This window comes from Panthera uncia, chromosome B4 (assembly GCF_023721935.1).
Source record: "Panthera uncia isolate 11264 chromosome B4, Puncia_PCG_1.0, whole genome shotgun sequence".
Lineage (NCBI taxonomy): Eukaryota > Metazoa > Chordata > Mammalia > Carnivora > Felidae > Panthera > Panthera uncia.
In genome coordinates, this window is record NC_064809.1 from 127,384,607 (window position 1) to 127,400,153 (window position 15,547).

At 53.4% G+C, this 15,547-nt stretch overlaps 1 protein-coding gene across 3 annotated transcripts in view; it reads right to left on the reverse strand.

Moving 5' to 3' along the window:
• The window catches only part of IFT27 (intraflagellar transport 27), a 17,344-nt gene extending 2,283 nt beyond the window's left edge, over window positions 1-15,061 (reverse strand). For 2 of the 3 annotated variants that reach the window (XM_049626268.1, XM_049626270.1), the window contains exons 1-6: window positions 14,542-14,963; window positions 8,618-8,697; window positions 7,972-8,031; window positions 6,761-6,820; window positions 4,736-4,853; window positions 3,715-3,824 (exon numbers count right to left, since the gene is read on the reverse strand). In XM_049626268.1, coding sequence (XP_049482225.1) covers window positions 3,715-3,824; window positions 4,736-4,853; window positions 6,761-6,820; window positions 7,972-8,031; window positions 8,618-8,697; window positions 14,542-14,575 — 462 coding nt within the window. In that variant the 5' untranslated portion in view covers window positions 14,576-14,963. The other variant, XM_049626269.1, reaches the window with a different exon arrangement.
• Between the last annotated feature and the right edge of the window lie 486 nt (window positions 15,062-15,547).

Genomic DNA, 15,547 nt, shown 5'->3' on the forward strand with positions numbered 1-15,547 from the left:
ATTATATATTATATAAATATTATTTATATAATACATATTATATAAATATTATTTACATATTATATATTATATAAATATTATCTATATATTATATATTATATATTTATATAAGTTTATATATATGTAAATTTATTAACATAAACATATATATTAACATAATATATAATGCATATTTATTTATATTAATATATAATATATATTAATATATATTTATTTAATTTATTTATAATATTTATTTAAATATATATATTTATATATAATATATAAATAATATTAAAAAGTTAAGAAATACAGTGGAGATGAGCCTCTCTGTGTACCAGGGAGCACTCCTGAAGTAGCAGATGTAGACGGAACCATTTTCCGAAGGCATTAAGAGGGTTTGCCAATGACAAGAATCCTGGAACCCTTCTGTTAACCGATCACAGTGTCACTGACATACCCCAGAGGATGTCCGCTTTGTGTGAAAGATCCTTAGAACAGGCTCTCAGACCAGTGCTCAATCTGGCCTACAGTTCTGCCCCTGAGAGTCCCAAAGTTGGTTCTGTGGCAGGCCAGAGCTCCTTCTAGAAGGTCCTCATGCTAGACAGGCCTGCATTCTAGTCCTGGTCCGACTGCTCATAAGCTGGGCAACCAGGGAGAGCTATGTGACCTTTCGGAGTCTGCTCGGCATCTGTAAGACAGGGACAGCAGTGGCTGTCTGCCAGGGCTTCCAGAAGTGTCGGCAGAGAACGTGTGCAAACACCTAGCCCATAGCAGGCCCTCAGCAAACGTCGGTTCCCTCCCTCACCTTCCTGCAAGAGGAACCCTCCTCAAGAAGGAGGGGATCCTTCCTGAACTTGCTTGCATTTCATACTGTCCTACACCGATGGACACTTTATGTTTCTATTTTAACGTCCTTAAAACAACGCTTAATGTCAAATACTGAGGGGTGTTAGAAAGTCTAAGAGGAACCGCAAAAGACCCCAAATGGCCAAAGCAATCCCGAGAAAGAAGAACCAAGTTGGAGGGGTCAACGTGTCCTGATTTCAAACTATATTATGAAGCAGCGACAATCAAAACAGGATGGCCCTGGCATAAAAACAGATACAAAGACCAACGGAACAGAACTGAGATCCCAGAAATAAACCCCTGCATACGTGGGCGATAGTCTCTGTGATAAATGATGCTGGGAAAACCAGATATTCACATGCAAGAGAATGAAGCTTTTACAGCATTCACAAAAATTAACTCGGAATGGACTCGAGGTCTGAACTTAAGACCGAAAACCATAAAAGTCCTAGAAGAAAATGTCGGGAAAAAGCTCTTGGACACAGAACTTGGCAATGATTTTATGGATATAACAGCAAAGCACAAGCAGCGGAAGCAAAAATCAATAAGTGGGACTACATCAAACTGAAAAGCTTCTGTGCAGTAAAAGAAACAACAAAATGAAAAGAGCAGGGGCGCCTGGGTGGCTCGGTCAGTTAAGGGTCCGATTTCGGCTCAGGTCATGATCTCTCGGTCAGTGGGTTCGAGCCCCGCGTCGGGCTCTGTGCGGACAGCTCGGAGCCTGGAGCCTGCTTCGGATTCTGTGTCTCCTTCTCTCTCTGCCCCTCCCCTGCTTGTGCTCTGCCTTTCTCTCTCTCTCTCTCTCTCTCTCTCTCTCTCTCTCTCTCTCAAAAATAAACACTAAAACAAAACAAAACAAAAAATGAAAGGGCAACCGATGGAAAACGAGGAAATACTTGCAAACCACACATCCGATAAGGGGTGAATGCTCAAAATATATGAGGAACTTAGGTAACTCAATAGCAAAAACGTAAATAATCGGGTTTAAAAAAATGGGCAGAGGAGCGAACAGACGTTTTCCCGAAAAGGATATTCAAGTGACGAACTGGTACGTGAGAAGGTGCCAGACGCTTCTCACCCGCAGGGGAAGGCGAGTCAAAACCACGACCAGACCCACCTCGCACCTCTTGGGATGCCCGTTACCCTAGAGAGATGGCAGGTGCCGGCGAGGACGTGGAGAGAAAGGGCCCCCCCCCCCCCCCCGAGCACTGCTGGTAGGAACGCAAAGGGGTGAGGCCACTCTGGAAAAGTGTGGAGGTCCCTCAACTGTTAAAACTTGAACTACCGGGTGGTCCAACAATCCCGCCTCTGGGTAAATACCCAAAGGAAATGAAGTCGCTGCTTTGAAGAGATGTCTGGACCCTCATGCTCACTGCATTATTCCTAATAGCCAAGATGTGCAAACAACTTAAGTGTCCATCAACGGATGAATCAGAGACCGTGGTCTGTGTATGTGCGTAATGGGATATTGCTCAGCCATAAAAGGGAAGGAAATCCTGCTGCCTGTGACACCGTGGCTGAACCTTGAGGGCATCATGCTAAGTGAAAAGAAGGCAGACAGAGAAGGCAGACAGATTCTCGCTTACGCGTGGATCTAAAGAAACAGGAGTCACGGCAGCACAAAGCAGGTGGGGGGGTTGCCAGGGGAGGTGGGGGAAATGAGCAAAGGGCGCCAGGTTCCAGTTTTAAGATGAGTAAGTTCTGGGGGCGCCCGGGTGGCCCAGTCGGCTAGGCGTCCAACCCTCGGTTTCTGCTCAGGCCATGACCTCACAGTTTCGTGGGGTCGGGCCCCGTGTGGGGCTCTGCGCTGATGGCGTGGAGCCTGCTTGGGATTCTCTCTCTCTCCACCCCACCCCTGCTTGCGCTGTCTCTGTTTCTCTCAAAATAAATAAACTTAAAAAAAAAAAAAGAAAAAAACGTCTGCTCGCCTTGCGGAACATTCGCAGAACAAGTTACTCGAAATCCAAGCTCCTATCGTATGGCCTGATGTGGGTGGCTCAAGGGCACCAAAGATGAGAAACCCCTATCCTCAAAAGCTCACGAATTTGAATTTCATTAGTTGAGCATTTGCGATGATCGGGCCAGAAGGTAAGAGGAACACTTATCTTTGTAGAATCTAGGACTGAAAAACTTTGAGGCAACAACACTATCCAGAAGATGACTAGGGGGAATAATTCCACGTGAAAAAGCAAATATTGACCGAGCGTGTGTTACGCACTAGGCTTTGTGCCAACGTTTTCGTATTCGCCATCTGACTTAATTCTCCTATTTGTCACTCAATGAGGAATGGGAGTTTGTTATCCCCATTTTACAGGTGAGGAGCCTGAGGCACCAAGAAACTAACGGACCCGCCAAGGGTCCCACGGTTCAGTCCTGTTGCTTCGCCATCGGTGGGCAGAGCGCTGGCCTTTACCCGCCAAGGAAGCAGGCCACTTGGGGGGATTTAAAAGGTTCACATCCGCACGGCAACTGAACAGTCATGGGACCTTGGGCGAGTCCCTTCACCTCCTCAACACGGAAGTGGGGCTTATTAAGGGCCCGGCTCCCAGGCCCACGGGACCGTGAGGACCGTGAGATAATGTGCCGGCACCGTGATCCATCCCGTCTCACGCGAATGCCAACTGTCGCTACGATCGAACCCAACGCGCTTGCGTTTCTTATTAAACTGAGATACAACTTTTTCCAGGGCCGGCCGGCCGATCTGCTTTACTGTAGCGCACGAGTGGCTCCTGAGAAGAGATCCTGGACTAGGAATGGGAACATCAGCTCCGAATGAGAACCTGGGTATGGGAGCATACAGACTCCATGCCTATGAGGTCACGTGAGAAACCACGCCCAGCAGGGGCCCAGTCCAGACGTGGCCACGGAGCAGGCGGAGGTACTTACCGCGGATGTTTCAAAACATTCCAGGCCTTGGCCCAGGGCCCACGCCCGGGCCTGAGCCGAATCCACCGCCCGTCTGCCGGCCAGGTCTGTCTTGTTCCCCACTAACACACCTACTCGAAAGAAACAACCAAAGCATCACAATGAACTGTGACAGCCCGGGAGGACAGCTGGAGAGAGAAAAGAGCAAAGCACACGGATTTTGAGGGGTCTGAAACACTGGGGGAGGCTGCCTGATTCGAGGTGGTGAGCACCGGGAGAGAGAGAGGGTCCGGGGCTGGCCCCCGAGGGCCCCAGGAGAGGAGGAGGGCTTTGCTTTTCCCACACAGCTCTTGTTCAGCCCTTCTTCTAGACTTCACGTGGATCTGTCTGCCTTGTCTCCTTAAGGCTGCAAGGCGAGGGCCAAATTTATGTGAGCATTTGTGGTAATTCCTAGCACATGGAGCAAACGTTAAAAATGGTCATTAATACTAATCTAAGGGCTGGGCTCAGAGTCAGGGACTCAGAGGTAATTTAGTTCCATTCCCAGCTGCATCAGCTGCAACTAATTTCTGAGCCCGTCTCTGGAGATCGCTTTCCCTGGTCTCTAATGAGGGGAATTTGTTGATCGCACATAGGGATGAAAAATAAACTGATTTAAAGCATTCAGAAGTGACAATAGGACTTGAATGTTTACTTGCGCCCCACATACAGGAGAAAATGAGGAATTCATCCCCAGGGCTGGCTTTCAGAAATAAAATCTCATTCCTATCACTGCACCTTCCCCGTGTTATCTTGAGTCTCCTCTCCGTCACCCTGCAAGGCTGGGGGTGGGGGGCGAGGGGCGTCATCTGCCCGTGTTACGGACTCACGGAGGTATGTGGTGACTGTGCCAAGAGGCAGAGCCACTGTTCAATCCAGACCACCATACTCAAAGCCGGGGGCACCCTGTTTTACACCCGTAGCCACCCCTGCAAGGACCTCGTGCTCGTGGACTTGAGGGACGGAGGTGCTGCTGGAAAACGCAGATGGCCGCAGCTCCTACCTGGGAGGGACGTGCCGGGGATCTGGGACCGAGCCTTCTCCAGCCACTTGCTGCAGTTGGTGAAGGACTGCTCGTTGGTCACGTCATAGACGAGACACAAGACGTTGGGACTCTCCCACTGTGCGGGACGGGCCGGATGAGTGCACGTCAGTAACGGTGACAGCGATTTCTAGGCTGGGAGAAAAATCTGGCCTTCCAAGGGAAGGGACAGGGGGTGGGGAGATAACCTCTAATAGGGATGAGAGTCAGAAAACTGAGCCAGCCCGAGGGAGAAAACAATTCACCCAAAGGAACGAAGGGGAGGGCACGGGCTCACCTCCGTGCCAGGCTGCCTGCTGGGTGCGTTCTGTGCATGGCTGAGAAACCTCCCGACCCTGCAGGGCCGGTCTCAATATCCCTGCTGCCTAGCTAAAGACACTGGGTTCAGAGAGGGTAACTGACTTGCCCAGATCAGACATGCTTTAATGACTGGGGTAGGACTGAGGCTTTTTTCTACCCAGAAAAGCTCTGGCCTGCCACTGGTTTCATTCATTCGTAGTTGGTCGCATTCCTATGGAGGGCCCGCTCTCATGCAACTTATTAGGTTTTTCTGCTTTGCAGGCCTAATAGGCATCCTTTCTTCCATTAGCCAGCCACGGGAAACCTGTTTGTCCCGCATCTTCCTAATAAGGGCTGGCTGTTCCCAATGCAAAGGGCACTTTCTGCTTCTCCTGCAGTGTGCCGGCCCCAGTCCAAACCAGACCAACAACTGGACAGGGCTCACTGTCCCAATTAAGAACCAGGGCCATGCCCGCGAGGGCCGTCGCCTTCAGGGGCCGCTCGGAGTCCTGGGACGTCCTGCTGCCCGGCACAAGGGCACAGGACAGCCCTGCTCAGGCTGTGATGCCCGTCCTGGTGTGTGAGGCTCTCTTACCCTGCCCTCCCCTCTGGGTACCCCCGTCCTGCACAATTACAGTTTATTTCTGGTGTGTCCGTAACCTCCAGGGTGTGGGGAAGAATCCTTCCTCCCTCCAGTTGTCCTGGCAAGGCCAGCCCAGGATTGGCTCTAGAGGGCTCACTCCTCCCCAAGGCTAGGCTGCCATTTGGACTGAGCGGATGAACCCCTCACACCTTCACTCCGCAGACTAACTCAAGAAGTCTTGCTTGATCTCCCCTTTTGTGCATGAGGGAGACACCTCTTTCCTCTAGGCCTCAGTGAGGTGACCCAGGATAGGCCTGGGATCGAGCTGGAGCCAACGTAGTAGCCCCGAGTCAGGGTTTGAGCCGATGGGTGCCAGGTGGCCCTGACTTGCCCAGACACATCCTCCCTTTGCCCAACAGGCCAGCACCCAGGGAGAGGCCGTGCCCACAGCAGGCACGCCGTAAACACCACGGATTGATGCACGAAGCCAAGCCCATGAGAAATGACAATCATCAGATCTCTTTCTTTTAGACAACAAAAAAGGGGCAGAAAACGATTTCTATTAAAATGTGGCCATTCTTGGAAAGGCAGGGGAGGGCTCTGGAGAGTTCAAACCTTGTAATTAGCTCACTGGCCCAGATTAGCAGAACTGTTACCTTGGAAGGTATGGCAAGTGGGATCCTGAGAGGATGGGCGGGTGGGCACGATAAGCCTGGGGCGGCAGTAGGCACAGGGCCCAGAGCAAACCCCGGGGGCTGGGCCAAGGTGAGTCTCTCACTACAGGGAGAAGGAAATATTTGCTCCTGGCATCACCAGCGGGGGCTGTCTAAAGAAGGGGGGCCCAGAGCGCTGCAGGGACTGAGTCACACGGCTCCGGCACATTCTGAACCTGGCCATTCCAGAGCTGGGGGCGGGGGAATCACGTGCACGAGCCAGTCCCGCTGGCCAAGAAGCCGTCAAGTCCCAAGGCTGGGAGGAATGGCCCTTGAAGAACTCTGCCTTGGTAGCATTGTCCTCTAGGCAGCCAGGTTGCAGTGACACTGCCGGGAGAGCAGCGAAGGGGTCAACTTTCTGGTGGAAGGGGGCGGGGGCGGGGGTTAGGGAAAAGGTCGCAGGCTACTTGCCAATTTATCCAGCATTTCCGAAAACAGCTCCTTGCCGGCAGAGTCAAAAATGAAGAGTTCCTAGAACCAGAAAGGCAAGTCCCAAGAAAGTCTGCATGTAGAAGGGAAATCGCTGGCCGCAAGTCCCCGAGACGACGCTGGGCTCACCGCAGACCTGAGACAGCCGGCACAACCAGCACTTTCTGTGTGGCGGCTCACCTCTCCTCACCCCGAACCCAAAAATCCCAGGAGTGCTAAACAGGCTGACACGTGCTCTGGTTTCCAAAAGGTCATTCTGCACTTTGTTAACCAAATTGATTTTCAGATCTTAAGACAATTCTTTTTTAAAGCAGGTCACCGAGTAGGCCTGGGGAAGGCGCTTAAAGTAGGACAGCCTGCCGTCGGTCTCCGATGGTGGGATTCAGACAGAAGACGGAGGATGACCCTTCCTGCCCCTGACCGAACCTCGGCCAGCCCAGGCGAGAGCCCCTCCCCGATGCTGCTGCTCTGGGAAGTCTCCCCCTTCGGCTCCCCTGGGCACTGATGCCCCCTGGCTGGCTTCTGACCCCGGCACAGGGTCTGAAGGTCAGTGCTGTAATCTGCGTTTCATGCTTTCTCACTGCCTCGGGGGTACCTAAAATTGTGTTTTCTCATGGATCTCTTTAAGAAGGCGGTGATTCTTTTGTTGTTAATGTTTATTTTTGAGAGAGCGAGAAAGAGAGACAGAGACAGAGACAGAGACAGAGCGCCAGCAGGGGAGGGGCAGAGAGAGAGAGGGAGACACAGAATCCGAAGCAGGTTCCAGGCTCCGAGCTGTCAGCACAGAGCCCGACGTGGGGCCCGGACCCACAAACCGCGAGATCATGACCTGAGGGGAAGCCGGACGCTTAACTGACTGAGCCACCCAGGTGCCCCGTGGAAGGTAGGGATTCTTAAACCTTCTCTCCAGGAAAGCACGTGCAAACATAATGCCCTGCGATTCAATTTCCAGAGCTGTGGACTCCCATACAGGGACCCGGGTTAAGGACCCTGATACTCCAGTAAGTTCTGTGAGGGCAGGGCCCGTATCCCAGTCCTCCCAGCCCGTATCAGCGACTCTTCCCAAGTGCTCAGACAAGCCTAGGCCAAGTGCTGGTACAGTATTCCCTCTCAGGGAGGAAGACAGTGACCACAGGGACTCTGGGCCCAGCTGGAGGAGCGGTGAGCTCTCTCAGGTCAAGGGCACCACTTACCACGCTGTCCCCCGTGTCAGGGACTGGCACCGTCTTCACCACCAAATCCACCCCTGTCGTCTGCCGAGGAAAACCAAGAATATGCGCGTCAGAGGCTCCCAAGAGGCGTGTTACAGGACATGATGAACATCTGATGCCCAGGAGGCAGAAGTGCTATGTTCTGGACTCACTGCTGTAGAAGTCAGACAGGACCAACTAGGCTCCTCCCACTCCCGGCTCACAAGGAGGTGTATATGGTCACCCAGTGGGCCACCGGCCCGTCTGCGCCACAGGCAGCCTCACGCCCTGTGGCTCATGGAAAAGTGATCTCCACGTGGCCACTCAAGCAGCCTCCCATCAGATTGTAGGGCTTCTTAAGGAATTCTGGAAAGTCACTCCCTCAGGGCCGAAGGACGATCATTTCTCTTTAAATTCTTTTTTAAGTTTATTTATTTATTTTGAGAGAGAGACAGTATGAGCAGGGGAGGGGCAGAGAGGTGGGGGGGAGAGAGAGATTCCCAAGCAGGGTCTGCATTGTCAGCACAGAGCCCGGCGCAGGGCTCAAACTCACGAAAACAAGAGTCGGGTGCTTAACTGACTGAGCCACCCAGGCGCCCCCAATCGTTTCTCTTTAAGCCTTGGCCAGCCTACGACTCCCACGTCTCACCAGGGTGTAGTTCTTCTGGAAATGGGCTCCATCGCTGCGGAAGATCTGTGCCAGGGCGGTCTTGCCCACTGCCGGGTCTCCTGTGAGGTCAGAGGAGGAGAAAATCATCATTTCTGTCCTGATCTGGCTTGAGAACCACCCCCCCCCCCCCACTCCAGAGCGCTAGTTAGAAACCAGAAACTTCAATGAGTTTTCAGAGAAGACGTACTTGGCTCTCATGGGGACTTGGGAGGTGGCCGGCAGGGCCACGGGTCCGGGAGACCAGTCTTCAAAGCCCGGTTGCATTTCTTCAAGGGTAATCCTTTCATCCAAAAGAACTGACCCAGAAGGTAACAGAGCTTAAGGAAGGCTTCAGAGCACTCGGAACAGAGCTGACACACTGTTTCACTGCACACACCCCATGGGGAAAAGCTGTCACTTTCAAACTTGAACGTGCTTTGAAGTCTCGAAGGTAAAGGGCTCAGTCTCATAGGCTCACCTGCCTAACGGAACCAATCTGAGTTCAGAGCTCCCATACTTAGGACCCTGCGTGCTTCTTTCGGGGTGGGGGGTGGCGAGAGCTGGGAGGGTTTCTGCATTTACGGGAAGCAAGGAGTCCGCCTGCTACATCGGCCAACCTGAAACCCATTTCCAAGTGACACGTTCCACTCCGGCCTCGGCGTGCCCAGCAGCACTGCGGATCCGTCATCCCAGGGGCCTCCCCACGTCTGTCTACAGTCTATCTACAACAGCCACCGTTTCCCCCGAGCTTGCTTTACGCCTCCCGGGGTTTACCTCCCCGCCTGCCTTCGTGGGTCGACAGCCTCATGAATCGGTGTCTCCAAACTAAAGGTTTATGTCATAGTTTCAGTTTGAGATCTGGACCTTTCACAAGACTGTGGGGAGCAATTTTTTTTTTTTTAATATTTATTTTTGGGAGACAGAGAGACAGAGTGCAAGCAGGGGAGGGGCAGAGAGAGAGGGAGACACAGAATCGGAAGCAGGCTCCAGGCTCTGAGCTTTCAGCGCAGAGCCCGACGCGGGGCTCGAACCCACGAAGCGTGGGGTCATGGCCTGGGCCGAAGTTGGACGCTTAACCGACTGAGTCCCCCAGGCGCCCCTGTGGGGAGCAATTTAATCTAGAGGCTCTCCATGCCCACCCCTAGTCCCCCTGTCCCACCCCCAACCGCTTCCCCATGACCCTGCTCTGCCTCTGGCGATGCCAGCCTCGTTCTCATTCGTGAGATCTTCTGGGCCTTGAGTGTTACAGATTCTCCTTCCGGCCCAGGCTCCTCAGCAAAGCCACCAGTGCGTTCGTGTCCGTCTGTCTTGTGCCTTCTGGGGCGATCGCCCTGCTTTCGCTCTGTTTTACTGTCGGCTTCCAGGTGCCTCTTAACTTCTCCGCAGCCCGCTGCTCTGTTCGCTTTTCGGTTTTGACTTTTCCCACCCATATAATCTTCTCTTGCGAGGCCATTACTTGCCTACTTGTGGCATTTCTCCTGTGCACCCCTCCAGGGCTGAGTGAGCTACTCAGTCTTGCTTTTCTGTTTACCACCGCGTCTTAGAAGGGAACCGTTCCCACGGTCCTGTTCCCTCCTTCCCAGCCCCCACTCCCTACCGTGACCGTCAGCCTCACTTGCCAGATGAAGCTTCCGAGGCTCAGGGAAAGCTGGGTAATCGGGCGCAGGATTCCTACATCTCACTCTTCCCGCCGGACCCCACTCCTCTCCTAGCGCTCAGGGACACTCCTGACCCGTTTCTAACACTGCCCCTGCAGGCCCCCATCGCCGCAGCCTTGCCTGACATCAGAGGCAGCCACGGGCTGCACGGTGGCCGGGTACCCATCCATCTCCGAACAAACAGAGCATATCACTCTCCCTCTTGCGCTCTGTCTCCACCCGCTTGACTCCAATTTTGCGTCTGAATCCAGTTGGAAATTGGCTCTTCCTGCTCGTGAAATCCCCCACAGATTTGTTCTAGTTAATTTCATAAATCTTCCTTCCGACTGTCAGTCAGAGTCACCCACACTTATGGAAAACCTCGAGCGTCGGCTGAGGAGGGATCCGGCACAAGGAAGGGAAGTAACTGATAAACACATTTGCAGAGCAACACGATGACAAGTGCAAAGGCAAACAGCGCAAGCTGAGAACCAAAGCATCTGAGGGTGCGTCGAGGAAAGGAACGAATGAGCAGTTTCGAATGAGCAGTTTCGGCAGCGAGGCCGACTTCCCCGGGGTGGTAGGGGGGAGGGGGCTGAGCCTGGGGGACAGAGGGAGGGACGCCTGCAAAGGCACCATGCGAGGTCACTGCCAAGTCCAATGGCTTTTTCTCGGCTCCCATGCTCCTTGGTGTCTCTGAAGGATGAGTCAGCCCGAAGCAGCCCCCTCCCGCCTGGCCCCCGTGTCCTTCCACTGGCCTGGTTCTCCTGCCTCCGAATGTGGGCACTCCTGTGGGTCTGTCTGCTCCCAGTTAGTCTGTCCCATTTACTCTCTTTCCCCTGTCACTTCTCTCTCCCACGCTTGGTCTCTATCTCCAACAACCCGTGGATGTTTCCACTAGAATGTTGGGCCTTCAGCCGATCTATCTGTCGACAGCCAGGCTTGCGTCGCACCCCCAGGTCCCAAGGCGTCTTGCTGACCTAACCCACTTGTTCTGCCCATGTCAGCAGGTGCTCACCCCTCCCAGCTGTACCCAGGCTCCTGCAACTGCTGTCTCTATCTGCAATTGCCTCCGCTCAATCTCAAGCCCGCGTTGCCTCTGTCGTCCCTGAGGACAGCGCACTGGTTGCCTCAGGCCTCAGCCCGGGCTCTGTGTCCCGCCCCGGGTTGTGGGAGCCGGGACTCTGCTAACGGGGGTCTCCTCTGCCAGGGGCTTCCTGTCCGGCTCTGCCAGTGAACGTTCTAGAGAAAGACTGGCAGGTGGGGGAGGGCGGATGGACTTGCCCCTTTCCCACGTGCCTGCTGTCTAAGCAGTGCGTTGGCAATGGCCTTTACTCCAGCAGTAGGTATTTACTTCTCTCCAGTTTATTACTGGACCAGTCTTTTTACTCCCGCTCGGGAGATGCCAGCAGCGGGGGGACAGTGCCCTCTTCTCAGGTCTGCGTCTCGGCTCCTCGGGGAGCTCTCTTCCTGAGCTTCCGACGACCTGTCTGCCTCCCTGCCTCCCTCAGCCCGGGGCGGGGGGACCCTTCCTGTAGTTGCTCTAGGTGCTGCCTTCCTGTCCCTTCATCCTTCCAGGACCTGTTTGATGGACATACCACAGGAAACGCTCACATCCCACTTGTTCCCCAGCTGTCCCGTACGCCACATCTGGGCTCCATGCCCCTGCGCTCTTGACCTTCGAGAAGCCCTGAGAGGGAACCTCCCTCCAGGTCTCCCTCTTGTCGTCACCCGTGAGGCTCACGGCTGGTAGCATGAGACTTTTCCGAGCCACCTTCTGGCGAGGTGCTATTCTCATCCCCACTGCTACCAAGGGGCAGTAAACCCAAGTCCCCACTCCAGCTGTGTGACCTTGGGTCAGCGATCTCTCCGGGCCTCGGTTGCCATTTCTATAAAAGGCGGACAATAAGCACCTATCTCGTAGAATCGTTAGGAGGACGTAATGAGCTCATATGGGCAGTGCCTGACATACTTCAAGTCATATTTAAGTGGTTTTTAGGTAAATACAACAGATAAATGTCAAGGGTTGTCCCCTCTCCTCATCTGAGCCAGAACAAGGAGCAGCTGTGCTCTGAGGGATTTCTCTGGTATCTGGGACACAACCGGCATTCTCTTTGTGTTTGCTTGATTATAAAGTATTATGCACGTCTCAGCCCTTCCGTGAGTGTGGGGGCTGCCCTGGTTCACCCCCGTAGTCCCACTGTACCTTGCACGATGATTCACACACAGGTGCTCACTAAATATCTGTTGAATGAATAAAAGCACTTGAACTGAGTATCAGGTCCCTCACTGACTAGTTATAAGAGAGGGAAAAAAAGACAGATAAACTCAATTTAAAGAGTAGGCCTGGGAGGGGAGAGGAAAAAATAAAACCAGTGGGGAGGGGGGGTGGTGTATGTGGTGGGGCCAGTGTAGAGAATGAGACTCTGGTGGGTGGTGGGGTAGGGGGGCCTGATTCGCTGTGCTGAGGTCTTTCGGGTCCTGGAAACTTCCAAGAGGAAATGCTTGACCTCAAGGCCCTGAAAGGAGGCTGAAGTTGAGGACTAGACTGGAGTTCAAGAATCACTCAGGCAGTGGCTGAAATCAGGTGAAATCGTACCTGGGGGCTCGGTGTCAAGAGGGGCAAAGAGTCTAGCATTGAGGCTTGAGGACAGTATAGCCGGAGGCTAAACACAAAGCCCTGGAAACCAGATCGCCTGGGTCTGGAGGCCAGCTCTGCTGCATCCAGCTGTGTGACCCAGGGCAAGTGTCTTACCCTCTCTGGGCCTCAGATGCCCCACCTGTAAATAGGATGCCAAATAATACCAGTCCCTCAGGGTTCTTGTGAGGACTCAGTGAGACACCTGTGTTGAGGGTTCGAGTGCAGTGTTGGCACACAGAAGGTGCTCTGTAAGTTAGCCCCGCGGGATGGAAATTGAATTAAAAAGGAAATGAGAGAACAGTCAGAGAAGCCCATTTAAAAAAAATACACAACTTCAGAAAATAAAAACGTTCTTACCTCATCCGCAAGGAAACTGAGGCTTAGAGAAATGCTGTGCCCAAGATGACACAGCCCTTCAAAGGAACAGTCAGAATTACTTTTGTTACACAATACTGCCTCTCCTGGCACTCTGGAAACTACAGATCTCTCTTGAGAACCACCAATTTTTTTCCTCCAGTGTGATCTGAGTTACTACTGTCAGGCATCTTTCTGTGTCACCCTTTTCTTTTCAGATTAGAAAGGCCATTAAAAATATCATCAATTTCAGTCTGGAAGAGAGGAATCAAAAGGGGAATTTTTTTCCCCCTCTATATCATTTCTTTCATGAGCTGGTTGGGGAACCCTAGAGAGATCTCGGGGTTCAACGGTAACACAAATGAAGAGTTTTGCAGCTGGGCAGGGTTGGGGGGCTGAGATCCTGCCTAGGACTTTCCTTCACGAGGGGGTGACCCTGGGCAAGAGACTTGACCTCTCAGTGCCTCGGTAAGATCAAACAATACAGCACCGACCCCAGTGTGCTGCGGTGAGGGGACTGAATGAAGTGCCTGTGTCCGGCATGCACTAAGGACTCAGTAAAGCACATCTGTGTTCAGGGGCCCCAGGTCGAAATCCTGGCAAATATTTTCCTGACTGTGCTGACATACAAAGGGAACAATACAAATAATACAAATGTGAATGCCACATTGGCATTCATTCCACAACTAGTTACTGAGTACCTCCTGGTTCCAGATATTGTTCAGGATGCTTGGGACGTCGGAGTCAACCAAACAGAGATTCCTGCCTTTGGGGGATTCAACATTTATAACCTCCTGAGTGCAGGGCAGCGTGGGAAGTCTGGCTCTTAAAGACAACACACATGGCCCTTTTGCAAACTCTGGTCGACTGTACATTACGGTTTCCCATCCCTGTTACCAGAGGGGGTGCGATCAGGACAAAAAAATCCCACAACTACTGACTACCAAAGTTACCGATGCCTAACACTGGGATATGCCACATGGTTTGGATAAAGCATTTATGGCGTGCTTAGCCTGATTTTTTTTTTTTTTTAACGAGTCTACTCCTCCTGAATATAGTTTAAACTGGTGAAGGTGGTCTCAGGGTATGACAGGGAGCGGGGATATCTGCTGGAGCTACAAATGTGCCCTGGAAGAGAATTCTTCCACCCCTAGTGGCATTTACTCTATCAGTAATCGCATTAACTCGTCTTTGGAAGAGAGAAAGGAAAAGAGGGTAGGCAATTTACGCGAACAAAAGCTCTCAGTAACTTACGAAGTCTCTGGATTCTGGAGACTAAATTTCAAACTCACCTGCCAGGATGCATTTGGCCGCCAGCTTCACCATGGTAACCAACCACCTCCGCGGACCAGACAGGGGAAGAGCGGCTGCTAGAAGCGTCGGGGGGGGGGGGGGGCTGCCTGGGAAGGGAAGTGGGGACGGCAGACACTCAAGGGGCCTGGGGCCGCGGTGCGGACAGGGACAGTGGGGTCCGGACCCTCTGGGCTGGGGGCGGCTATCGCGCGCGAGGGTCGGGGCGGAGGCGCAGAGGAGCGCCAGACGGGGCCCGGCTTCAGGCCTCAGAAGGCAGCCTGGAAGGTGCGAGCGTGGCGACGGGGCTCCCGCTCGTTCCCAGCCTAGCTCCTGGCAGTGGGGATCGGGAAGCGCGACGCCGCAGCCATCCGACCCCAACCCCAGCACGGCGCCAGACGCGCTCCCCGGGCAACCACTGCCCACCTACCCCGCCTCCTCCTCCTTGCTGACCCTCGATTGGCTGCGGCCAAAAGCTCCCACCCCACCCCGGCTCTCGGAGGCCAGTGGGAGGAGGGGGCGGGGCCCATAGCTCCCCCCGGCCAGACACTTCTTAGTGGTGTCTGCCCGTCAAGCTCACTCCGCTAGACAAATGGCTACTGGAGATGTCAATCATTTCCACCTCCCGCCCCCGAGCCGCCGGAAAGTTCACGGAAATGAAACTCCCAGCCTCCTCCAGCCAGAAGCTGTGAAAAGAGAAGCTTTCTGATTGGCCGGAGGCTGGCTCGGACCATCTTCGGGAGGAAGGGGGATTCGTCGCTCCCCCCGCCCTTCCGGAAGTGAGTTCGCCCAGGAGGGGCGCGTCTGGCGCGCGGGAGTTTGCAGCGGCGCCTGCGCAGTAACGTGGCCGCCGCTGCCGGAGCGGAGCTGTGAGCTGGTTTGACTTCGCAGAGGTTTTTGTGGTTCCAGGTCGCCGGCTCCTGGGAGCAAGACTGTGTCGTGCATCAGGAAATCCGATTCTTGCCCCGCATCCCGCAGGGAAGTCTTGTTTTTAAGGCCCAACGATAT